At 35.5% G+C, this 26,601-nt stretch overlaps 1 protein-coding gene across 1 annotated transcript in view; it reads left to right on the plus strand.

Annotated features, from left to right (window-relative positions):
- Positions 1–26,601, plus strand: part of LOC136831415 (bicaudal D-related protein homolog) — a 237,747-nt gene that overhangs the window by 1,143 nt on the left and 210,003 nt on the right. The window contains exon 1 of the mRNA XM_067091821.1: positions 1–84. This exon is cut by the window's left edge and continues 1,143 nt beyond it. Within this exon, the coding sequence (XP_066947922.1) occupies positions 1–84 (84 nt within the window). The remainder of the gene's footprint in view (positions 85–26,601) is intronic.

The following is a 26,601-nucleotide window of genomic DNA, read 5'->3' on the forward strand; positions in this document are numbered from 1 at the left end:
TTAGGCAAGGCCCTATTGGAAAGGAACGAGCTCCTCGTGCAACAGAATGAGCGCCTCGCTGAGGACTACAGCCACAAATTAGAGGTAAGGCGAGTAGCAGGGCCAAAGTGAGCTTTCGGGCTTTCAGTAATGATAGATGTGTTGTAGGCCAAGCCCATTGGCAGCCAACAATTAACACTTGCATTATAGGCCTATGCAGCCCTGGCAGTGAAGAATTGACCCATGATTGCTATGTCATTGTTACCTTCTTTAAATCAACAGATGCATTGTAGGCTTATATAGATTTGTGACAGTTGTTCAGTAGACATATACGGCATTGTCAGATGAATTACAGGCATATGTAATTCTCAGGTTAATTGTAGGCTAATTGGCGAATATATGATAGGCCCAAGGATGTCCCGGTGCTGTCAACTACGTTAGCTACATACAGCTTTCCCGTCGAAGTTTTCACAGGTCTGCCCATATGCGTTCTCGACGTTAAACTAAAAAAATAAGTTATACTAATAAACAAATAGATAAATCCTGTGTAATTACAGTTTGTGTAATTGTTAAATAGTATGATCCTTTAATTCATGCGGTGCAAAATGCTCAAATGTATAGATTTTTTAGGCTATTTATGCAAAATGTACAAATATTGGTAATCATTAACGTGTAGAATAGTGTATACCCTTTCAGTTGAAAAAATCATTGATTGGTTACGGCCGCTCACACACACACACATTATATATATGTTTATATGTATGTATATATATATATATATATATATATATATATATATATATATATATATATATATATATATATATAGAGAGAGAGAGAGAGAGAGAGAGAGAGAGAGAGAGGAGGGAGAGAGAGAGAGAGAGAGGAGGGGCTCTATAAAATTCATGTTTTGTTGTTAAGACCGCATGCATATCAAACCTCAGCTTACCGACAGTGTTCGTGGCCAGAGTGAATAGAAAGATTTCAAAGATGACGATGACTTGTGACTCTGTTCTTTCAAAATTGTGCTAATCTAGTGTAGATGGAGTGAAATTCTCTCTCTCTCTCTCTCTCTCTCTCTCTCTCTCTCTCTCTCTCTCTCTCTGCAGTTCAGTAAATTATTTTTCTTGACTTAATGTGTTATATATGTGTTTTAAGGGCTTTTTAAAATTCCTAGAACATCCATAAAACTATTTGAATATATATATATATATATATATATATATATATATATATATATATATATATATATATAAGATAAAAGAAGATAAAAGAACCATAAAACTATTTGAACACTGCAACCATATATTTCGAGCACTTCCTTCTGTGCATAGAAGGAATTGCTCGAAATATATGGATGCAACGTTCAAACAGTGTTTTATGGGCCTTTTTATCTTCATATTATACTGCTGTATTACAGTATATATATGTACATACATACTTACATACATACATACATACATACATACATACATACATACTTATATGATACATGCATACATACAGACATGTAAATTTTGAGATTAAAGGTGTTATATTCACGAGGTGAATCTTGGTTTTACTTATAAGTAAAGAAACGAATAAGGTAATCGAGAGGGAGAGAACGATGTTGTATATCCTCATACATCAAAGGAAAAAAGCCCCTTTCCTCCATGGAGTTGAACAACCTGCGTCGTGAACTCCGCCCACCACGCCCATTCACTTCCATATCTCTACCCACCTTTTCAGGCTATTTCCACTCAAACGTCATTGTGATGATTTACTGTGCTTTGTCGCGTTCTTGGGCTAATCAACTGACTTTTAATTACCACTTTGTATTGCTTATTTGTATAGATATACTTTCAAGGAAATCTTTGCTTCCAAAAATTTCATATACCGCTGAAAGCTGATCGGATTGCTTTGAATTTACTCAGTAAGTGTTTGTTTATGTAAGATATAGTTTACTGGAACAAATCTCAATTTATAAATTGAAAGTCATTTTAGGATGAATGGAAAAGGTCAGAAAGTATCCCGAGCTTGAAATTCAAAATCAATGGAATGTTAATAATTCCAAGTAAAATATAACCATGGTGTGTGTGTGTGTGTGTGTGTGTGTGTGTGTGTGTGTGTGTGTGTGTGTGTGAAGACATTTCTCTTAGGTGACAACAAATCAGCCATTTGAAATTAGTAAAATCAGAGGACTTAGAAAATTTGGATGAAACAGGAAATCCAAGTAACTGGCCTTACGCAAACTAAACGTTTATAGTTTTTTTTTGTTTGTATTTTTATTAAAATGAGGTGGAAGATGTTGTTTTACTGCATTTTCATTAAAAGGATGTGGAAGATGGTGTTTTACTGCACTTTCATTAAAAGAATCCGGAAGATGTTATGTTATAGAAACCATGTCTGACTAGTAACTACGATAATAGACTGAATCCTCACTTGTCATGTTTTATGCTTCTTAATCTTTTTTTCTTGACAGAAGGGATAAGTTTATCCTCGAGAGGAATATTTTCTACAGAAGGGATAAGTTTATCCTCGAGAGGAATATTTTCTATTAATTATAGTCATTTTAACATTTGTTGACCCACTGGCTATTGATTGTCTGTCAGAATATAAATATTGTCCCTTAATTCGGCATGCAAATGCTCATTTTTGTAAATCACACTAAACATAGCAATCAACATTGCTATGTAACAATTATCAAAGTTAATAATTGTCCTGATCTCTTTACCCGGGAAACAGAACAATCCTTACCCTTCCTTACAGATGACAGGATCAGCTGATAAAATGGCCATCTCCCTCGGATGACAGGTTACCTCCAGCAGTTTGAAGGACAACTGGTACATCCTCTGGGAACTGAGCAAAGATTATCTCGTAGTCCATCTGCCAGGGCCACTAGATAATAAGGTTGCCTCGAATAGCCTTGTCATGATAACTGCCATCTTTTTTCTCCCTTAAATATTGTGGAGGGTGCTGCGCACCAGCCTTAGAAATTGAATGCTATTTAAAATATTAGTCCTCATCCTTTCTCATGGAAACATTGGATCCTTTTTGTCAGTGACCGTAATCAGTATTGTATCGAGCCTTTTTGGATATCTATCCGCACACTAAAAAGCTCTCTACAGAAAGCCTTGTTCTGTTCCTATGACATGATTTAAAGTAGTTAAGATACCAGACTGGTTTAAGTGATTTCTGCATGCTTCCTCTGCTCTCATGGGAAAAGGCAGGAATGGATATGTAATTAATAAAACTGAAATTTAATAAACAAATAGATGAAAGAACTTGTGTCCAGACTACGAGACTGTGGAACAGTTATTACTGAACTCTTACCTTTCCAGTGATTAGATCACTTTTGTTGGCAGTTTGTCTGCCGACCACAGTTTTCACTGTCTTGCATGCGTGCCTAATGTTCTGCATATTGTAGTGTGCTGCCTTTTTGCCGTTACTCTTACTTGATGTGAACTTTAGAACAACCTGAAGTTTCCCAGACCACCGTGTGATATTTGGAATTCTGTAACGATACATTTACGAAATGACACATACAGTATATGTAAAGCCGCCAGTTTGTAAAGCTTATTTTGAAAATTGTTTCAAAGAAATATCTCCAAAGAAGTTTTTTTTTTAGTGAGATTTTGTTCCAAAATTATTAACTAATAATGAGGAAGACCTGCCTACCTGCAGCCGTTTTTTTTTTTGCCCAACGCAGGATAATACACCCTCCTACTGAAATTTCTGTTGCATTTCCTAATTAACTGTTGTTTTTGTTATAAAATAGATGTTTTGAAAACATTCAATATCATATAAAGAAATTATTCCTGAACTAGGTTGCTCGAGTTGGAGCATTAAACTGAATCATACATGAGTAGCCTATTGTTTGTTGAAAGGCATAATCAGCTATTTATTGAGGGTTGTTTACTTGTTCCTCCATGGATATTACAGTACTACGTCTTATAAGTTGAAGAAAAGCTGTAACACGACTTTAAAGCACCGTTCACCAATGCCTTAGTTTGTGTGGAATATATTTTTCTTTATGGATGTAGGCTATATATCTGTTTGTTGATTTACTTTAAATTTTTTGTAATTCTCACTGTTTGAATTTGCAAAGCTTGCAAAGGTTGGAAAGCTTGCTCTGATAATGAAATCGATTTAGGCATGTTGCATATGAAAGTTCGCTAATTTTGAATAACAATGATTGTATTCATAAGTTTAGGTTCTGTAAGAAGGTTTTTTGTTCTTGTTTTTAAAGAGCTAGTTTTTGACAGTCATTGTGAAATTGATTTTGCTCTCATAAATGAGATGCCTAGAGTCATTCACATAATTGTGTAATAGATATCTACCTATATACATAAATAAACATGCACATACATACATACATACATACATACATACATACATACATACATACATACATACATACATACATACATACATACATACATACATACATATGTGCGTGTGTATATATATTATCTTCTTATATGTGCATTTATGTTTACATAAAACTGAGCAGAAATATTTTGTTACATGATTCTTTGCTGACAGAGTAATTTAACATCAAGGTAGATGCGTACATTACCTCTCATACAGCAAGAAGTATGAGTGGTAATGTACATTTCAAAAAGGAACTTTTCTCAGCTAAGTGAACAAGTTCTTAATCTAGGAACGTTAGAAGGTTAATGCATGTATCCTCATTCATTTTGACGTAGCATATAAGGTAACGGGTTTTTTCTACTAAGCAGACCGGTTGCGTTTTGCAACATTCTCTCTCTCTCTCTCTCTCTCTCTCTCTCTCTCTCTCTCTCTCTCTCTCTCTCTCTCTCTCTCTCTTTATCATCAGATTAAATACGACACAAAGTCGTGTTGTGTTCTAATGTTTCTTTCTTTCTCTCTTCATTTTTATGTTCAGGAGACAACAAAATGCATTAGAATTACCATAAAGTTGAGTTGTATTTTCGCGAGAAAGAGACTCAGACCTTTTGTGCTGACTAAAAGACTGACGCTCTTTAATTTCGCCCCGTCTCAAACTTGTTTAGTAAAGATCTTGAACGAAGTGTTACGTAAAACTTGGCTCTGCGACCACCAGGTGTGTATCCTTATAGCCATGGGTAAGGCCATGCACAAATAAGTCGCTATGGCTTTCATCAACTTAATTTTCATGATCTCCTATCTAGGTCATTTGTCTTCTGGCAAAGGTGCCGTTTTCTTTGCTTTTGTTGCTTGAATGCTCAAAAGCTGTTACTATCTATCTATCTATCTATCTATCTATCTATCTATCTATCCATCTATCTATCTATCTATCTATCTATCTATATATATATATATATATATATATATATATATATATATATATATATATATATATATATATATATATATATATATATATATATATATATATATATATATATATATATATATATATATGCAGATTTGCATGCACATATATGTACACACATATATTCATATATATATATATATATATATATATATATATATATATATATATATATTATAAATACAAAGAGAGATAGATAGAGACAAAGAGAGAGAGAGAGAGAGAGAGAGAGAGAGAGAGAGAGAGAGAGAGAGAGAGAGAGAGAGATAGTTTCAGAGATAATATTGTCACGCTTGAATACATTGGTAATTTTTTATGCGTGTTAGTCTCGAATGTACTTATTAACCTGAGGGGAGAGAGAGAGAGAGAGAGAGAGAGAGAGAGAGAGAGAGAGAGAGAGAGAGAGAATACAGCAACACGACCTACTATTGTAATATAGCTGCATCAATCCTGCTCCATCAATCCAGTTTGACACAGAATTGGCCTGGATTCTTAGGAAGGTCTTCGTGAGCGAAGAATCGTTATTCATTGGAGAGAGACTCTCTTCCCTGTCTCGCTCCCCTGTGGTGTGGATCCCGTTGTTTTATGCTTTAGCAAACTATAATGATCCGATTATATATATATATATATATATATATATATATATATATATATATATATATATATATATATATATATATATATATATATATATATATATATATATATATATGTGTGTGTGTGTGTGTGTGTATGTATATATATATATATATATATATATATATATATATATATATATATATATATATATACTGGTATATATATATATGTATGTATGTATGTATGTATGTGTGTATGTATATATAATATATTTTCACCAGAGGGTGTGGGCTTCACCTTCCGGTTCTCACCAAGTCTTTGTAGATGAGATTGACACCCCCATGCCCTTTTCCGTCATGGCTGAGGCCCACTTTAGTCGAATAACTCCAATGTTTGTTATTCCTTGGTTTGGTCAATAGAGTAGTGTTCAACAACGAGATTTGCCCAAAGCGTTCCTGATCTCAGGAGAATCAAACCGGAACCTCCCGTTGCTGGTGTATGTCCTGTCTACTGAAACACACACACACACATATGTATATATATATATATATATATATATATATATATATATATATATATATATATATATATATATATATATATATATATATATATATATATATATATATATAAAAATATGAAAAATTGTTGCCAGCATTCAGTAATATATACATATATGTATATATTATGTACTATATATATATATATATATATATATATATATATATATATATATATATATATATATATATATATATATATATATATATATAAATAAAGAGAGAGAGAGAGAGAGAGAGAGAGAGAGAGAGAGAGAGAGAGAGAGAGAGAGAGAGAGAGAGAGAGAGAGAGAGAGAGATAGTTACCAGATTACGGAGTTGATGATAGGCTACGGAAGCTATGCTTTAATGCAGGGGTTCTTAACCGGGGGTATCCATACCCCTTGGGGGTATGGGAACCAAATCCTGGGGGTATGGGACTCGATCTCTGGGTACTGGTATTTATTTTATTTAATGTATTAATTTATACTTGGGTAGAATGTTGAATTAGGTGTTTTCTGTATGGCAATCCATATCTGCAGTACAGGAAATTCAAGCTATTGACATATTTGGAAGACATACTGGCAAATAATAGGATTGTTGACAATTATTTCGACAGTCAAGTGAAGGGGGTATGGGACCATATTGGACAATCCATTGGGGGTCTGGAATCATCGAAAGGTTAAGAACCCTTGCATTAATGGGTGTGTTACCCAGGCTTTTGCAACGAAAGAAATTGCAACGCAACACGTGGCAGTTCCTTTACCAATTTCGGCTTAGTCAGCGAATTCGTGATGCATGTTCGGATGTTGCATGACGGAATTTAGTCACTTCGTCGGGATTACAACAAAATTTCAAAAAATCAGCCTCATTAGTTTACATTTATTACGTTGTTGAAAAGCTCTGAAATAAGCCATAATATTGTCATTTTTCTCTTACCGGGTTTTATTAGCTATGATAAAAGACCGTCGAATCAGACCCTAGATTTTCACAGGACTCGCCCATAGAATTTGTTTGTGAATTAGACCAGAAGATTGGAGCAAGGTTGAGTTTTAAAAAAGATTGAACAAATAAAAGGGAAGAGACTGAAGGAAGTGAATAAAAAGAACGAGGTAAGATGAAAAACCAAGTATCGTGACACGATCGTTCACATCTTTTAAAAGAAAAAATTGCAGAGGTTAGCTCTGCTCCCTTGCTGTAAACTATCCCCCGGCGCAGTACGCCATGTCATTAAGCAGGCACGAATATGTTCTAGCACGACTGCTGTTCATCACAGATAGCCTTTTGCCCTCTAGGGAGGAGGCAATACTATGATACGAGACCAATTTCCGTTTTAGATTGACACAGTGACACATATTCTTAGGGTGCAGATTGTATGATGCTTATAAAATCACAAGTAGTGTTTGCGTCATATGAAAAGGGCATTTTCTGTTTTATTTTGTGGGAGAACACAGGGTTTTCATTTGCAAGGTCCCTGGTCCAGTCCTGACCTGTTACCCACCAGTTGACCCCAGATGATAAATTTACAGAAACTAGCGAAAAAGTCTGAAAATATTTGTAAGAGGAGAAGTTTTAGAGTAAATGTAATCAACACAGTTGGCGTTAAAATAGAATCAGATGATTCCTGTGAGAAACTTGGAATAAATATAAACGTGAATGGTTACCAATGTTAACTTTGTTCAAGAAAAGGTTAAGGTGATTTGCCGAGAGCATGAAGGCTCTACCCTCTTGGCGCCACCTCTCCCATTAGGTATATATAGATACACATCATATATATATGTATGATATATGGGTGTGTTTGTGCATATTTAAAAATCATAGTCATGCACCTGATTTAGGTAACACAGAAAGCTGAAAGAAAAGTTTTAAAGGAAACAATAGAGTACCCAATACTTCCGTTTAATTAACGTATCTTATGGGCACAAATTGCCATGAACGTTTCTCGAATGCTCGAAAGTACTTGACGCTGTCGTTTCCTGTGGCCCGAATATATATATATATATATATATATATATATATATATATATATATATATATATATATATATATATATATATATACATACATATATATATATATATATATATATATATATATATATATATATATATATATATATATATATATATATATATATATATATATATATATATATATATATATATATATATATATATTTATATATATATATATATATATATATATATATATATATATATATATATATATGAATATAAGAAGGCCCATATTACACTGTATATTACAGGAAAAGACATTCATATTTATATTTATATATTATATATTATATTTATATATATATATATATATATATATATTTATATTTATATCTATATTTATGGGATAAGCCGTTTTCTAGAGATATAAACACAATGGCTGTTGCCACATTGTACTTTGACTGTTGAGTCGTGTATAAAGCCCATATGCCCTAAAATATCAACAACATTAGTGGGTTCATATGCTTACCAAGAAAACTCAAGGTCAGCCATTCAAACTCTCTCCACACACTGCACTATTCTCCCCTATCTTGCAGGCATTCCCATGCTTCTTGGATATTAAATTCCTACCTTTCCAATACCTCTTTCATGTCGTGTATCCAACCTTCTTAACATACTTTACTCCTTACCCCCAACACTTCTTAGAAGTATTCCTTTTTCATCAACCTAGCATTGCTCATCCTTTCCACATGACTGAACCATCTCAGAATACTCTGATCCGCCCTTTCCTGTGCTCTAAACCTTTCTACCACTTATACTTATCCATATTTTTCACCCTATCAATTCTAACACCGCGCATACTACGCAGGGAGTATAATATGTCAACCTTTTTCCTTCATTTGCATTCAGCAGTCATGCTTCATAAAAGAGAGTTGGTTTATATATATATATATATACATATATATATATATATATATATATATATATATATATATATATATATATATTATATATATATATATATGTTCAATTACATCTTCTTTCGCTATGTAAATATTGTTAGTACAGTTGTTAATGGTACTGCTACTGCTGATACTAGTCCTCTTAAGCTACAGTTGATGTCTGCAAAACTCTACCGCAGTCATGAACGCCGTAAATATATCATTAACCCAATGAGAGAGAGAGAGAGAGAGAGAGAGAGAAACTTTTAAGTTTCTCGGTACGCTGAAGCATGAGAGTACTTCAACATCCTTTTGCCCCTTGTTTAATATAATAATAATAATGACAGCTTATACTAAGCTCTCACCACTAAATGTGGAAGATAAGAAGAGATTTTGTAAAGATTAGCCTATATATGCTTTGTGAGTTTCTAGCAATGAACCAGTTATTGAATATTGGAAAGGTGACCGATTAATCCGGAAAACTGCCGTGACAGGTAGTTATCGCTCACTCCGTTGCAGGATTTCAGATTCTCGATGCTCGATAATGTGTGTATAATCAGGGCATAATCAGTACTAGCCTCTTTATTGAGAGCATTTTAAAGTAAGTCAACAAAAAGTTTTCTGTGAATGCATATTTCTTTTGCACGTTTCCTTATGTCACGTATCCAGTGAAAACTGCATTTAAAATGAATCTTGTTCAGAATTATGCAGCGAAGAAAAAATATCTGTTTTTATATGTACAGTAAGGAAAAGGAAGAAGGCGTTCGGTTTTCACTTTAAGTACATTCCTGGCTCCTTGAGTCGTAATTGGTATCCGTTATAACTGTTCATAGCGCCGCTGCTGCATACCAACAGCAGCAAACATTACGTGGGGTATTAATTATGATGTTTGCAATTCTGATTTGGTGACCCAAATCTCTGTCTCTCTTTCCCTGTCCTTTCTGCAAGTACGATATATGTGATGCAGAGTTTCATGTCAAAGTGCCAATAATTTTCTCTGCTGTAAGTGTCAAAGGTGTGTTCGTTCGATATCCGTAGATGTCGAGCATTGTTCAACAAATAACTTACAGTAATAGAAAAGATATGAATAAGCGCCTTGCACTGTGCCGCATACGTTTTTATTGTTATTACAAATACCCATTGACGTATAATGCATGACCTTGTTTCTTACTTCCTTATTTTTGTCGCTCAGCTGACTCCTTCAAAGGTAACCTCCTTCGGGGAAGATGGCGAGGAAGCAAGTCCTTTTTCATGCCAGAGGGACGTGAATGACTGTCCTTTTGGCCCTTTGCTGGAAACTCCACGTCTTCTTTTGTTGCCTTTTGTTTTCTTTTTCCGTTTTATTGTCTCCTTCATGGAGGCACTGGTTTCATTCGCGTCAGTGCTTCCATTCTTTTCTTTGATTGTTAGTTTGTATGTAGTAATTCGTGGTTACCTGGTGGTTGATGGAAGGTTTCTTCCCGAAGGCCACTTAATGGATTAACTTGGCTCCAATGGGTTTTCATTTATTCAATTATTTTGATTCTGGTTGAACTCTTAAGACCTAGAATGGTCCTAGAGATATTTGTTTTATTAAATTCTTAGGTCGGTATTCGCACGACCAAATCTCGGGTCATCGACTCAGTCTTCCAAATAGTTTTTCTGGATATCGGTAGTCATTTCACTTATCAAAGAAATGAAATTCTCGTGCAACGGAATGATTTATAATGTATTGGTAGTACTTTTGCCCCATGTGATTCGTACCCAATAAATGAGATCTATGAATGGTATCCCATTGAAACTGCACACGAAGCATTTTACTGGAAAGTCATTTTACCAAATAAGGTATTCGTTTTTATATGGTAATTTTGCATGTGAATGAATTACATCAAATTCATTTTTTTTGCTGGAAACGTGCGCCTTGAACTAAGAGATTATTTTAAATCCCCTTCACTAGGCTACTCGAAAGCCAGTATCTACGTCTAAGAGAAATGAGGTTCCCGCATGGGAACTTCACAGGTAATTATGACATCGCAACGCTAACAGTAGTCTCAAAGAACTGCAGGGGGCAAGAAACAAAAGGCAGTAAAAGTATCCCTCAATTTGGCTACGGTCGAATATTTTTGTTAGGTTAGTTAAGTGCACGTGACAGGTATAGCTATAATATGGCGCTTCGGACACCATCTCCTTTCATTCTTGTAAAAGGCTTAAAGGTTTAAGGGTAAATTGATTTTTATAGATAAGATATCAACTTCAGACATTCATTCGTAGTATATATAGCAAATCTTGTGATAGAAATGACATTTCAAACGCCCCATCAGTTTTCTTAGAGTAATTCTTTAGATCAAAGAGACAGATCTTATTTCAGATAAGACATTCAAACGCTCCTTCGTTTCATTTTAACTTTTGGAGACAAACCTTACTAGAAACCCCAGGTCCCTCTGCATGTTAGGCCACTGGGAAAAAACGTTGTCTCAAGGAACCTGTCGACACTTTCACTTACTTCCAAAGCAGCGAGACGAAGGCAGGGCCAATGTCACCCAACATCTGATGGTCTTTGGTGGATGATAATGGCCAATATGAATACACCGTGTCGATACACTGTCAGGTTTTATGCGTTGTGTGGATGGCTTTCTGCTGCTTTCTATTCTGTATGCACGTACTGTGAGAGGAATGTCAAGTGTTTTTGACTGTATTATGGAGTAAGTCTTCGTGACATTGTTCCCCCTTTTATTATTATTTGCCAGCATGGTTTATTTTATTTCCCATTTTAGGATTGTATATTAATGTAGATGTTCGAAGTTTTGTTGATTGTATACAATTTCTGCTTTCAACCAATCTCCCTTTAAATTACGTTTAAATTACGTTTTGCAATTGCAATGTACCGTATGTCGCTTGATGTTTTTATCGCAAAAGATTCATATCTACTATCTATCTATCTGTCTAAGTCTCTCTATGCGCCTTTCTTTCAATGAATGTGTTTTGTTTCACCTTTTTTTTTTTACAAAACTATTCAAGATCAAATATAAGCCTTTTATCGACCACAGCTTACAAAAGGTAGATTTTAACGAAGCAGTTGAATGATTCATGAGGCATCCCAACGATCGACTCTTGAAATGCCACATGGCGGAGGATGTACTGTACTACATCTCTAGCCCTGCTACATCTCTCGCCTTTATTGTTCCATCGTATTTTTGACATTTGTTATTATGTCTTGATTTTCTCTGTTGCTGAAAGTCAACTGCAAATTATCTTTTGGGAACCGTGTATGGAAAATTATAATTTGTATAAATTGTTCACTAGCTGATCATTTGTCATTCTGTAAACGTCGTAGAAAACTCGTTATTAAAGGATGGAACGTAAACCTGATGCAAACCACACACACACACACACACACACACACACAGGACGTTAGGTATTTATGAAGAACTGCAAGGCTTGTGTAAGAAGCTGTCACCAAAAATGAGCTCCAACCTCATTTTTTTTCCCGATCACAGCCTCTTTTTTTTCCCGATCAGATGCAAACGGTATGGACCTGCATTTGTCTAGCTCAGAAAATGGTGAGACTAAACTTGATTTATACTGATAACTATGAAGTCTTACGTCATAGAAGTTGAATGTCTATTCACAAGATGTTATCGGGATCTTAGATTTGTTGAAATGACTGAATGATCAAATATATTTAAAAAAAAAAAATAGGCGTTAAAGCTCGCACTGTCATCGACTCGAAGGTTCTTAAAATGACTGATCGCTCTATGATTGAAGGGACGACCATGCAGTTTAGATCTCGTGGATGCCGTTTTCCAGATCAACTTTGGGAAATGTTTTGCTCGTTTTTGTTACATATTATAAATGTGTTACCCAGAGAAATTATATGCTGTACGTTTATGAAGACATCTCGTTGTGTACTTCCCTGCATTTTCCTTACGTCAATATAGGTACATGGTCCGGATTCCGGAGATAGGACGTTATTTTTATTTTTATCGTTCGCCGGATTTCCATAGAATTATTCATAGAAGTTGCAGAATTTTTGTCGTGATGAGTGGTATTCTAGGATCAGAAGTCGTCGAATTGAATTGAATTGAATATAGAATTTAGGCCAAAGGCCAAGCACTGGGACCTATGAGGTCATTCAGCGCTGAAATGGAAATTGACAGTAAAAGGTTTGAAAGGTGGAGGAAAACCTCGCAGGTGCATTATGAATCAATTGTTAAGAGAGGGTGGAGAGTAAGATGGAAGAAAGATAATATGAAAGGAGGTACAGCAAAAGGAACGAAAGGGGTCGCAGCTAGGGGCCGAAGGCACACTGCAAAGAACCTTAAGTAATGCCTACAGTGCACCACATAAGGTGAACTGACGGCACTCCCCCCTAGGGGTTCAGAAGTTGTGCAAAATACAGGAAAAGTCTGCTCGGCTGCCAGGCGTACGACTTACATTCTGTTGACAAAGGAGTAAATGCAAATGCAGAGGGCTTCAGGTTAATTCGCGTGATTGATCCCATTGCCGTTTCTATATAAGTTTCCCGTTAGGAAGAGAAAATAGCTTTCGCGTTCTTGCAAGGTGGAATCCCATCCAAGCAGAGATGAAATCTCTCTTATTGCCTTTTAACTTAGAGGTCAATTTACTAAGGACTCAATTGAAGGGATTTCACTGCATTTTGGGCGGATATAGTTGAAGCAAAGCATATTCGCCCCTCTCGTATACCGCCGTAAGGGGCACATTGGTCTTGGGAGCGGAAGTATCTAAATTAACGTTGCAGTACATGACGGTTGATGGGAATCATTTTGTCAATGCTGTCAAGTATGGAGACGTTTACAGTTGCTTTGACGTTCTTGTAGAGGGAATTATTATCATTATTATTTTAAGGTCACTGGGAAAAATCTTGGGAATAGCCTACTCGCATAAAGGCTTCAACAACTGAAACGAGTTAGTGTAGAAAGCAATTAGTTGAGGGAAGAGTGACTAATAAATTTTTAACCTCGAGTGATACTGCGATATTCTTAAGAGGAATACTTAAATCGGGCGATCTGAAAAAAGGAAAGAAACAAAGAGTGTAGGAAAGGTTGGCTAAACTGAAAAAAAAAAAAAAAGAGAAACCCAGACACTAGACGATAACAAAACTAAACCAGTATTTGTAAAGTACGACGATAAAGAATGATCACAAACTACAGTACATTCAGAGCAAAAGTTATTGTCTACTTCGTCCTGAAATTCGAACATGAACGACTAGAGTTAGGTGCCATTAGTAAAGTACATATACTTAACGGAATTTTCGTCATTATGTTATGAAGTCTTCATTATACTTACTAAAGGAATAGTCCCCACATATAATACTGTTATGATAAATATAAATGTGCTGACGAATTCGTAACAGACATTAATGACTCATCTATACGTAGTAACAGAATATTATGTTTGTATAATTTAATCCAGGACTAAAATAACTCCTTCATTATATTCAACTAATTGAGGCAAGCACGAACACCAGTTTTTGTTTATTTATAAGAGATGATATTTAGCAGGTGAAAATGGGTTGTATGGTAGGATGGAATGTGTATTATTCTGACTTTTGCATTTTCATGCTTAATGGTGACTTGTATCTACATACATACTGTACACATGTAGCGTTCTCTGCGCTGTGGGTTCATTCACGATTCAGTAGTTAAAAGATGATTTGGCGGTGAACAATTCGTCTTTCTTCCTTTGGAACCACTATATATACTGTATCTATATATACATACACACACACACATATATACATATATATATATATATATATATATATATATATATATATATATATATATATATATATATATATATATATATATATATATGTTTGATTTAACTCACAAAAAGGTAAAAACTTTGTTCACACACACACACACACATATATATATATATATATATATATATATATATATATATATTTGATTTTAATATATATATATAAAGGTAAAATGTTTGATTTTAACTCACAAAAAGGTAAAAACACACACACACACATATATATACATATATATATATATATATATATATATATATATATATATATATATATATATATATATATATATATATTGTGTGTGTAAGAGATAGAGTGTCCTTACAGGTAAAGTGATGGCGGCTCCTTTGTACCAATGCAAAACAAATCTTTTCCTTTCATTTGGCGTAAGGGTCCAGGAAGTGGCTGCATGTTATCATAGGAAACAAATTCAGCTTTAAGCATAGTGTCCTGCCCTTCCCGTCGTGCCAAAATGGAAACGTCATTAGAACGAAGAAATATGACCTCTCTGCATAACATCCATAAGGGTTTTAACCCCCTCAACGGGCGGCGGGTGGTCCAGGTGCGAGAGTGTAAAGGTGTTTCCGGTTATTTGTGATCCTGGAAAAGGGACACTGGAATAGCTGCCCTGGATGAAAGGGGAGCTTTGCCTCCACGGGCCATCTAGCATGAAAGGGGAGGTAGGTACTGTGGGGTTACTTGTCTATACAGACCTTGTTCTCTGTGTGGACAGCTTTATTATGGTTTTGTGGCTTCGATCGGCATCTGTTCGATGAATATCCTTTTGAGCGAAGCAATGTGTTGTTCGGAGCAACTTTTACTGCTGTTCCTGTAACAAAATGATTATTGTTATTATTTAAGTGGGTATATCCTTAATGTGGTTTTGCAGTTTTGATTTATCATATCTCAGAAGAAGGACTGAAGTCGAATTTTGTAGAGGACAAAAAATATTCTCCTTGAATTATTATTATTATTATTTATGAATTTTCCGCTTTTAGGTAGTGAAACCACCTGTCTCCTCGTCTTAGGTGGGTTTGACCTTAAGAAGGGAATGCTCGTCTGTGAAATATTCTCATTTTGTTTAGTTACCATCCTGTTTTCATCGGAATCTTAAATATCCAAGCTTACAGTTTAATTTTATACATAACAAAGAATTACATGAAAACTTCCTAAGATATCATCATAAGGATAAACTACTATAATTGTTGTGGAAAGGGTTCCACATGTAGCCTTTCAAAAGAAAGATGTCTAGCTTATTTATTTATTTATTTTCATTTCTTTCTTTACTTCTCTCTTTTTTCCTTGAACAGCAGACTTCGTATGGCGACGTTTTATACGAGAAGGAACAGTATATTTCGTATCTAAGTTGATATATTCTCTGAGAAGCGGACGAATAGATCTTGCATTGTTCATATTTAGTATTCCAGTTCAGTTACTTGAATCTAGCGGCATTATATACTTTTGTTGCCTACTGTGGCTACAGCGAATACCCCTTTCCTTATTCAAGGGAATTCCGTTGAAGGAAAAATAAAATATTGAATACATTCCATCGTCTCACATCCAAATGCCAAGGACTGGAGAGATAAAATGGAGATGTCAAGTAGATAAGTCTGTTCTTTTATTGATTTAGTGCTGAAACTGGCTTCAGAGCATTGAAGGTCATCAGCACGGAAAATAAATGAATGCCAAAAACTTGAAAAGGACTCTATAGAGGTCATCCTATAAGAACCATGTATTCAGATCATTACTACGTGTCGAATTATATAGAAACACTGCTATTTGCCAATGAGCTTTATATATATATATATATATATTTATATATTTATATATATATATATATATATATATATATATATATATATATATATGTATATATATTTATATATTTATATATAAATATATATACATACATACCTACATACATATAATATATAGGCTATATATATATATACATGCATGTTTATATAGATATATATATTTATTTATATATAATTATTTGCACATACTTAAAATTTCCACCGGTCCCTTTCATCAGACATATACGGTTACCAAAAAGCCTTGCTTCAAGTGGGAAATCATATACCTTACATAAGTTTTTTCTTTTAAATGTCATTTTCATTCATTCATCATCACGCGAATGACCTATTTGGTCCCAGCTCTTGGCCCTGATATTTCTTCCTAATCCTTCGGGCCAGCCCTATGAGAGCTGATTGTCAGCTCAGTGGTCTAGTTAAACTATCTTATTAATAATCAGGTGGGAAATACAAGAAGTCCCACCTGTTGTGGTGGGATTCAAACCCACATACCCTAGGTTTGAGTGAGATTGATCTAATCCACAGCGAGTCTTCATTTACATTCCACTTGCATTTGCAGGCTTGTAGTGATAAGCGTATCCAATAAAGTGTGAGGAATCGTGAGTTTATGAGGTCACTGGATGTCTGTGCGTGTGTGTAATTTTGCTCTGCGCTGTATCGTCAAAAAGGACATCTTGCAAAATTTTTGAAGCAATTATTTTAGAATTGCTTTCTAATCAGTGTTTCAGTGGTGTCATTTCGGAAAAGAAATTATTTTTTAAGTTTCTATTGGATATCATTTCTCCAGATCTTACAACTTCGGAACCTTAAATTTCACATTTGTGGCTTAAGCAAAATGCCTGTCTTTGGTGTTATTACCATGACGGGGTCATTTGTGATTCTAAACTCGAAGCTGGTATCGGTTTAATGGACTTGCCTGGGACGCAGGTGTTCGACTGGTGGTGAAAGGTGGTTGAAAGGAAAGCAATTACCTTACTGACTGAAGTTATTTTGAACATTGATGTATACTTTGATTTTACAAAGTCTGATGAATATAAAATTGTTTTTACTCATCACCATCTCTTCTTCTTTCACTCCTCTCTCAATCTCTCTCTTCTGTCGTCTTTTCAGCATCTATTATTGTCATTACCTTCAGTATTATTATTAGAAAACGTGAGATGAAGAGGGTAACCCTTTGACCCCTAAAGACGGGGAGGGTGTCCTTGCCCACATGTTTGATGATAGTGCTTAGTCAGGTGTGCGAAGGTGAATAAATACTAAACTGATTTCACCTCGTAATTAACTTCCGTTACTGGGCTGAGGAAAGACATAGTGCTAGTTACGTAATACCTATAACAATCTCTCTCTCTCTCTCTCTCAGGCTGTACTTGCTTCGTCAGTAGATAATTCTAAAATTGGAACGATACAGACTACTCTTGTATATTTTACGTAAGAGTTGTTATACGTCATTGATTTTCTCCCTCTTTCTGGGCAACGCGGAGTTTATTGTGATCTTTTTCTTTTCATTTACACACACACACACATATGTATATATATGTGTGTGTATATTCATTTCTTGGTATAATGTGGTTCGGATTCCATAACAAGCTGTAGGTCCCGTTGCTAGGTAACTAATTGGTTCTTAGCCACGTAAAATAAATCTAATCCCTCGGGCCAGCCCTAGGAGAGCTGTTAATCAGCTCAGTGGTCTGGTTAAACTAGGGTATACTTAACTTTTTAACTAACAGGACTTCATTCAAACTGAGTGGTATCTAGTGGAGATATTTATTCAGAAAAAGTTACAAGCTTTCTATGACAAACAGTCCTCAATATCAAGTATCCAGTTTGAATGAGGTCCTGTTAGCAATTGTACTAATGCAAGAACAATTGTGTATGTGATAAAATGTATATATATATATACATACACACACACACACACACACACACATATATACACACATATATATATATATATATATATATATATATATATATATATATATATATATATATATATATATATATATATATATATATATATATATATATATATACTGTATATAATCTCCGTTATGGTTAGAGAGAAGGTTGCGTAATAGTTTCGTGGCTATAATAGTGCTATAATAGTCTTTAAGGTCTAAAGGGTCTTTTTCGTTTGAAGAGAGATAATGAAAACCGATATTAAGACCAGAGTTCTCCGTGCTTTCGCATCAAACATATCTAAAAAAATGTTCATGCATATGTTCTTGCGATTTGTCATGCGTATGTTTTGGAGAATTATCATATCTTTCTCATTGAACTATCTTGCATACTGGCATCTTGTAAATAATCATCGTACATCTCTTTGCTAGCTATCATGCATCACTTCCAGCGAGGCATTATACTTCACGTTGAGTGATTGATAATAGTTGTCGGGTGAGTTATTAATTTAGAGGTCTTTTTTCATTGTTTTCCAAATACAATCTGTTTGCGATAACATAAAACAAAGATTTTTATTTGTCTCATCAATCTAGTTCCTTACGTGGTAGAGGTCATCTTCCCTTTGTGATGATGATAGTGATGACGGTCATGATGATCATGATGATGGCGTGAAGAGTCTTCTTCCTCACAAACAGAGAGCCAGGCAGTGCCATGTCTTCGGAGATATTGCAACATTCAATCGCATTTTACCTCACCTAAATCCACGTTCCCATGTCACTACTTGCATTCTCTTTTTAGTATCGATTGTTAAAACCGCGGTGAATTTGATCGTATATCGTTGTTTTATTGCGTAAGTGGAATGAATGATGTATGCATTTGCCTGATGTGTTAACATGTGCTAGTGTTGATGAAAGGCTTATGAAATAATGAATTTTGTCATGGGCGCGTGAGTGTGTAACTTTTTAAGAGGAGGCATGTGTATTTTTATAACAGTAGAAACTGTCTTTGTTTTTCATATGCATGTTGTGTTTGTTTTATGTGTGTTTATGAGAGATTGTGTTTCTGTATTCATTCTGGGCGGATCGTCTGGCAATTGTGGGTCAAGGACTTCGCGTGGCCGAAAGTCAGACAGATCGCTAGAGAGCGATCCGGTTTAAAAGAATTTAAATGTTTATGATCGTTCTTTTTTATTGGTATTTTTTTTATGCAACCTTATTTTGATATCTGGTTCTTATCTTTTTACTGTTGCTCTTCCAACCCACTGTTTCAGTCTTTTTAAACTTATTTGGGGAGACGCATGTAAATAATTTAGGATTTGTACTTAATTAGTTTAGGCTAACAATTGGTCATGTTTACTCCAGAGGAAAAGATAGTATATACTGCATTAACAAAGTGAGGATCTTACTAAATTCTTTATTAACCACGTGAGGATATTATTAATTGAATTAGTTTACTTTTCATTCATATGATTATTTATCAATTAGATTTACAGTTAATTTATTGATTTGTTTCTTGTCGGGCGTTCATTTGCGATTAAATGCACCCCAGGTACTGAAATGAAAATATCCAGTTGTGCAAGACTGGCAAAAAAACGGAGGTGTCGTATGATGAGAATTCATGAATTGGTAACCCACCTGTTCTTAAGAATCGAATAAACGCTAACAAATTCATTCATCAGCTTAACAACGAAACGTATAGTTTTATTGATGTTACTTATTTGTTACTCCAGTTTAGGATCTTTCCTAGATAGTGACCCCCAAGGGTTTTTAACCCGGTGTGTATTCACCTTTGCGGCATGTTTAGTACAAGCCCGTTGGGGATTACTGTAAAAACATAAAAAAAGACTATAAATATCATAAAGATAATGACCCTCAAGAAATATTAGACCTAGATAACGACCCCCGAAAACCCTTGGGCGTCACTGTCCAGAAAAGATCCCCAGTTTATTCTATTGACCCATCAGTGATATATCAAGGAGGCCAGTGTCATTGATTGACTGGTTGATTGATTTGGTAGTATAAAGGTAAATGACAACAACCATGGCCGTTGAAGTAGAAAAATATTATTCAAAAGTATGAATAAGGATGATTATTTGTATTGAAACGAGGAAGCATTTTGAAAGATGTATTCCAATCAGCAGAATAAATAATCAATAATTTTAAGTCATAGACCGACTTAAAAATATTACAATTATTATTATTATTATTATTATTATTATTATTATTATTATTATTATTATTATTATTATTATTATTATTATTATTATTATTATTGTTATTATTATTAATGCCTTCGGAATAAACAAACAAGTGGACGACTGCGAATTTCACAACGCGATGAGAAAATGCGCTGGCATCTTCAGAATGTTAATTTGCAAGAAATATTCTGAATGATGGGAAATTCCCCAGGCCTGTGTGACTAGTACCTCCTGCCTGCCTTTCATCCTGAGGCAATTTTAGGGAGGGGTCAGGGGAAGAGAAAGAGATGGTAGGCGGGGATGAAGATTACAGTGCAATACCCCATGCAGTTTCCTGTCCTAATTAACCGGTCCTTCGATAGTTTTTAATTTGGTCTTTTTGGAAATAGCAAAAAAAAAAAAAAAAAAAAAAAAATGATACATTCAAAACGTGCCAGGAACAGTTTTGTTCTCTTAATATTGCTGTTGATGTTGACAGAAAATAAATGGACATAATCAACAGTTTTTACTTGAAGGCTACAAATATCGCATAGTAGTATGTCTCTCTCTCTCTCTCTCTCTCTCTCTCTCTCTCTCTCTCTCTCTCTTTGTTATATTACTTCATTGATCCATGGTAATCGTCAGCAAGTATTTTGAGTGGCAGGGCAATGGAGTGTACCCCATGTGCCTGGAAGGTGAAAGGTGGGGAAATCATGAGCAACGCTGACCCAGTCCGGTTCCCATCCGCTCTGTTCCGCCCGTCACTTTAGTACTCGTGCATTGTTCTGCCTTGTTATGCTGTGGTCCAAGTTCCAGACGAAGTCTTTTTATCTTGCCTAGAACTAATAAGTTTTGCCAGTTTCTGTTCATATGAGGACATTAATCTCTCAGGGTGCTCATACATCTGGAGAAGTAGCCCCTTAGTTTGTCGATTTCTAAAAGGAAAATTGTAACTCCAATTTGAGTGACAGGCCTCTGAGTTATTTACCGTATAGCTTGTGTGTGTGTGCGTGTGTTTTGTGTGGGTGGGTGGATGTAAGCTTGTATCTTTGCTCAAATATGAACGCTTTTTCATGTGAACATTGCAGCTTCGAGAAGTTGTTACACATGTTTAAGCTTACAGAAAAACTTGTCACGTTGGATCAGGCTTTAAGGCTACATATTTTGCATTTATTGTAGTTATTATGAATCAACATATTTGTCTAAAAAAATATTTGACATTGTCTTGCCTATGTGTTTATCTGTAGCCCAAAAATCTATATTGCCCTTTCCCCCTTTCTATTGGGCAAGTTTACCCTCACCTTAAGTTACAGTCAGAAAATCAAATAATTATCTTATAAATTCTATCGTAATTAAAAACTCTTTCCTATTCACAATATTTTCTTCACCAGTTTCTGAGAGCTATTCACGCCGGAGACGTGAATTTTTCTGATGTTCCGAATGACTGAAGATCTTTCGGTATACGGGAAGCCATCTAAGTCCTCAATCTAATATACAGCGTTGTGTTACCTATTCCATAATTCGGATTGGCTTCTGTCCCCTTTACGCAACATACGGAGATTATGCTTTGTTATTGGGCTACTTTTCTCTTTTCACACCACACGTCGAGTGTTGGTCGGTGAATGATTATTTTCCACGAGCTTGATGGCGCGCGCTACGCTGCTCTGGAACCCGGCGCTGCCCGTCATGTCTCCCCTACCCTCCCGATCCCCTACCTACCCCGCCCCCACCATGGGCGGACAAACAGATTTGCAGGAGGAGAGTGGATGTGTTATGTCTCCCCTACCTTCCCGATCCTTTATCTACCCCGACTCCACCCGGCGCATACAAACAAGAAAGATCCCCTCGGATTTTATTATTAAAGATTGTAAAGTCGAGTTGTAAGATTTATGAATTTTACTTCTATCCTTTTTTCCTGTTCGCACAGAAATGGAGATTTGTATACTAGGAAAATAACTAAAGCTTGACCTTAAATAGGGTCGAATAGAGTGACAGGACTACACCTCTGAAGAATGAAGGAAACAGACAATGAGGTAAAAAGAGAAAAGGTGAATAAGCCATTCTGTTTCCATTTAATGTGATTGGATATACATGACCTGATATGATATATTCTATGATTTTCCGTAGCTATAGCATTAACAACTATATAGTGACTCTTTTGGGTATGGCAGGATAGAGGTTCTAAGCAGTGAAGTGCTGCTAAAGTGAATAGGTCAGAGAGAGAGAGAGAGAGAGAGAGAGAGAGAGAGAGAGAAATAGAGAGAGAGAGAGAGAGAGAGAGAGAGAGAGAGAGAGAGAGAGAGAGAGAGAGAGAGAGAGAGAGAGAGAGAGAGAGAATATAGAGAGAGAGAGAGAGAGAGAGAAAGAGAGAGAGAGAATATAGGATTAGAATGAGAGAGAGAGAGATCAGTGCCTAGCCTCCGTAGCATTCTTGCGAAGTAGTGATAAATGAGCTCATGACGTCATATGCCAAGACATTTTCCTAGCCACTGCTCATATGATTACTAGGACTGATCTGCTTTACTCTGCCTTGAATTCCTTTTGGGTGTTCGTGTGTGTACCAAGACCTGATGTACCACTAATACTGCTACTCTGGCTCCCTTGAGCATTACTGTTCATGGTATATTAGGAACTTTATTATTGCCGCAGCAGGTTCGTATGGTTATATTTGTCTTTCTTGGTTTGCATTAGATTATTATATAGGTGTAAAAATCCTGAGAGTTTTAAATGGTCAGCAGCCTATATGTGCACTTGCCTTATTACGAGTGAAGCTTAGTTACCCAAGGCTCGATTACCATTCCTTCTAACTTACTAAATCAAGATAAGCAGATATGAACATAACTCTGCCTCAGGGAAATGTATCGTGCAAGTTGACCATAGTGCCTGTAACTTCAGTTTTTAAAACCGGAATCAATCCCAGTGTATAGGTTTACTTTGCGAATGATGTGAAAAGTACGTACATTTTTTTATACAGCTTCATAAAATAACAACAATTTGTAGTCCAACTTTTACTTTGACCTTTTTCTCTTTTCCAAATGCTGCCCTCCCGCAGGACATTTTGAAAGCGAGATGAAAGAGGTGATGTCGGCACCGGATTATGATCTTTGCTTTTTCCTACCTTTCGCTCTTCTTCAGTATGATCAACTTAGCTATGGTCTTAATGTAATATTTATCATTGCCCAATTCTTAGTATAGATAAGTCACCCGAGTAACAACGACCAAACAAATCAATTTACGATTCTTTGATGCAGTTTCATCTCAAATAATCATCGGAAATCTGTTATTTTCCAGACAATTCCAATTAAAATAGGCAATGATCATTATTCATAAATAGCTTAAAAGGGCACAGGCTAACCTTAGTAAGCATCCACACAATGTAATGCATGTTGTTTTGAGAAATGGAAAAGCTCATCAAAGAAGATAAAAAGCGCAATGAAATTATCTAGGTTTTAGTTGCACGAGGTTTTACACCAGGTAGTTATTATTCGTCGGCAAGAAACGGCTGCAGATCAAGTTTTTGGCTTCTTTATTTCCGACGCAATAGACCAGTTGTGCTTGCACGTACTTTCCAAGGTCATTCGATCTCGATTTTGTAAGCGGTTCTCTCGATGATGATTTGCCGTCTACTGCTTCGTTGTTGCTCAGTTGAGCAGATTGCCAATTGTTTCAATATAACGCAAGACAGTTCTGGACAGTGTCATCCGATAATTAATTAAATTTTCGATTACATCTATATTTATGCTGCATTGTTGTTTATTCTGACTAATTACCGACGTGCTTTCTAACATCTCATTAAATTAAGAATGCACTTTTCTAATCGACAATTCCCAGACTTTCTAACTCCTATGACATTTTATGAAGTTTCAACTGGCAGTGTAAGGGAACGGGACCTCGAGGTACGTCGAGAGAAAGAAAACCTGTTTTATCCAATCACTATTGGACTTTTCAGTCATTTTTTGTAAGGGAATAATTAGTCAAATGTGTTTTGATAATGTAGCATAAATCTGTCTCAGACAACATGCCTGGCCATTATGGTACATTCGAGGGGAAATATGTCTTCTTTCATTTTAGGAATCTCTCTCTCTCTCTCTCTCTCTCTCTCTCTCTCTCTCTCTCTCTCTCTCTCTCTCTCTCTCACATTTACACGTAGATATTAGGGAAGCAATATCGCATAAACAATAATTGCTCAAAGATTTTTTTTTTTACTATCTACATTGAGTACATTGAGTACTCTCAGTAGATATTAGGGAAGCAATATCGCATAAACAATAATTGCTCAAAGATTTTTTTTTTACTATCTACATTGAGTACGCCAGAGCAGCTTCTCGACTTTCATGTGTACATTTTTAATTAAACATTCGATAAACTTCTAACCATCATGCTGCTAATTTTACTATATAGGGGTCAGTGTCAGACCACGGGTTTCTTTGTAATAAGAGAAACATGTATGTTATAAACCACTCGAATATATACCCAATTATTCCCTTCAGGTTATCAAGAGGGACATACACAAATTATATACACACACATATATACACATATATTTACAGTACACTATATATATATATATATATATATATATATATATATATATATATATATATATATATGTATATATATATATATATATATATATATATATATATATATATATATATATATATATATATATATATATATATATATATATATATATATATTTGTTTGTTTATTTACTTAGAGAGAGAGAGAGAGAGAGAGAGAGAGAGAGAGAGAGAGAGAGAGAGAGAGAGAGAGAGAGAGAGAGAGACCTTACCTTACAGTTCGTTCGGGTTGCCCCAGGTCCCTCAGCGTGAGGCACCTTTGATGTCTACCAGAGAATTGCTAATGCATCTTCCGGTATATTTTGCATCTTCCAATCTTGGATGGTCTGGGATGCATCTTAGATATTTGTCGAGCTTATTCTTAAACACATCTACGCTCACTCCTGTTATGTTCCTCAGATGAGCTGGTAACGCATTGAATAGACGCTACATTATCGATGCTGGTGCCTGGTGGATTATTGTCCTTTGTGCTTTTCTTAGTTTTCCTGGTATAGTTTTGGGCACTATTAATCTACCTCTGCTTGCTCTTTCTGATATTTTTATGAAAGAGAGAGAAAGAGAGAGAGAGAGAGGTTGGTGGGGGAGGGGGGAAGAGAGTTGTAGCCATTCGTGGTTTTTGTTTCTGTCTTCCTTCCGAGAAGGTCATCAATTACATCTCGATGCACGAACCCTTAAGAAGACGAGATTCAGCCCGAGCCCTCTCCTGGTTGGGTGGAAGATTCCCATGCTTAGTGTGTGCTTCGTAGGTTTTTTTTTTTTTTATTTGTCACCAGACACGCAGGTGTGTACGTTTGCCTGAATGAAGAGATGGAGCAATGGCGTAAATTTTAACTGTCTTTGTATTTTGATTTGCTGCATTTTTTGTTCTTTTGTAACGTGCTAGATGGTGCTCTTCTTTCCAGTAAGAGGCCATTAGATACACTTTTTCCTGAATTTATATACGTGTTGCAGTTATTCGTATTGTCTATAGATCACCTTTTGGTTTTGTTCCATTCTTTGTTTTAAGAGAGAACTCACGGAACAGGAGTCCGTGCTGGTATAAGGCCAGGTTAAAT

This window comes from Macrobrachium rosenbergii, chromosome 48 (assembly GCF_040412425.1).
Source record: "Macrobrachium rosenbergii isolate ZJJX-2024 chromosome 48, ASM4041242v1, whole genome shotgun sequence".
NCBI lineage: Eukaryota > Metazoa > Arthropoda > Malacostraca > Decapoda > Palaemonidae > Macrobrachium > Macrobrachium rosenbergii.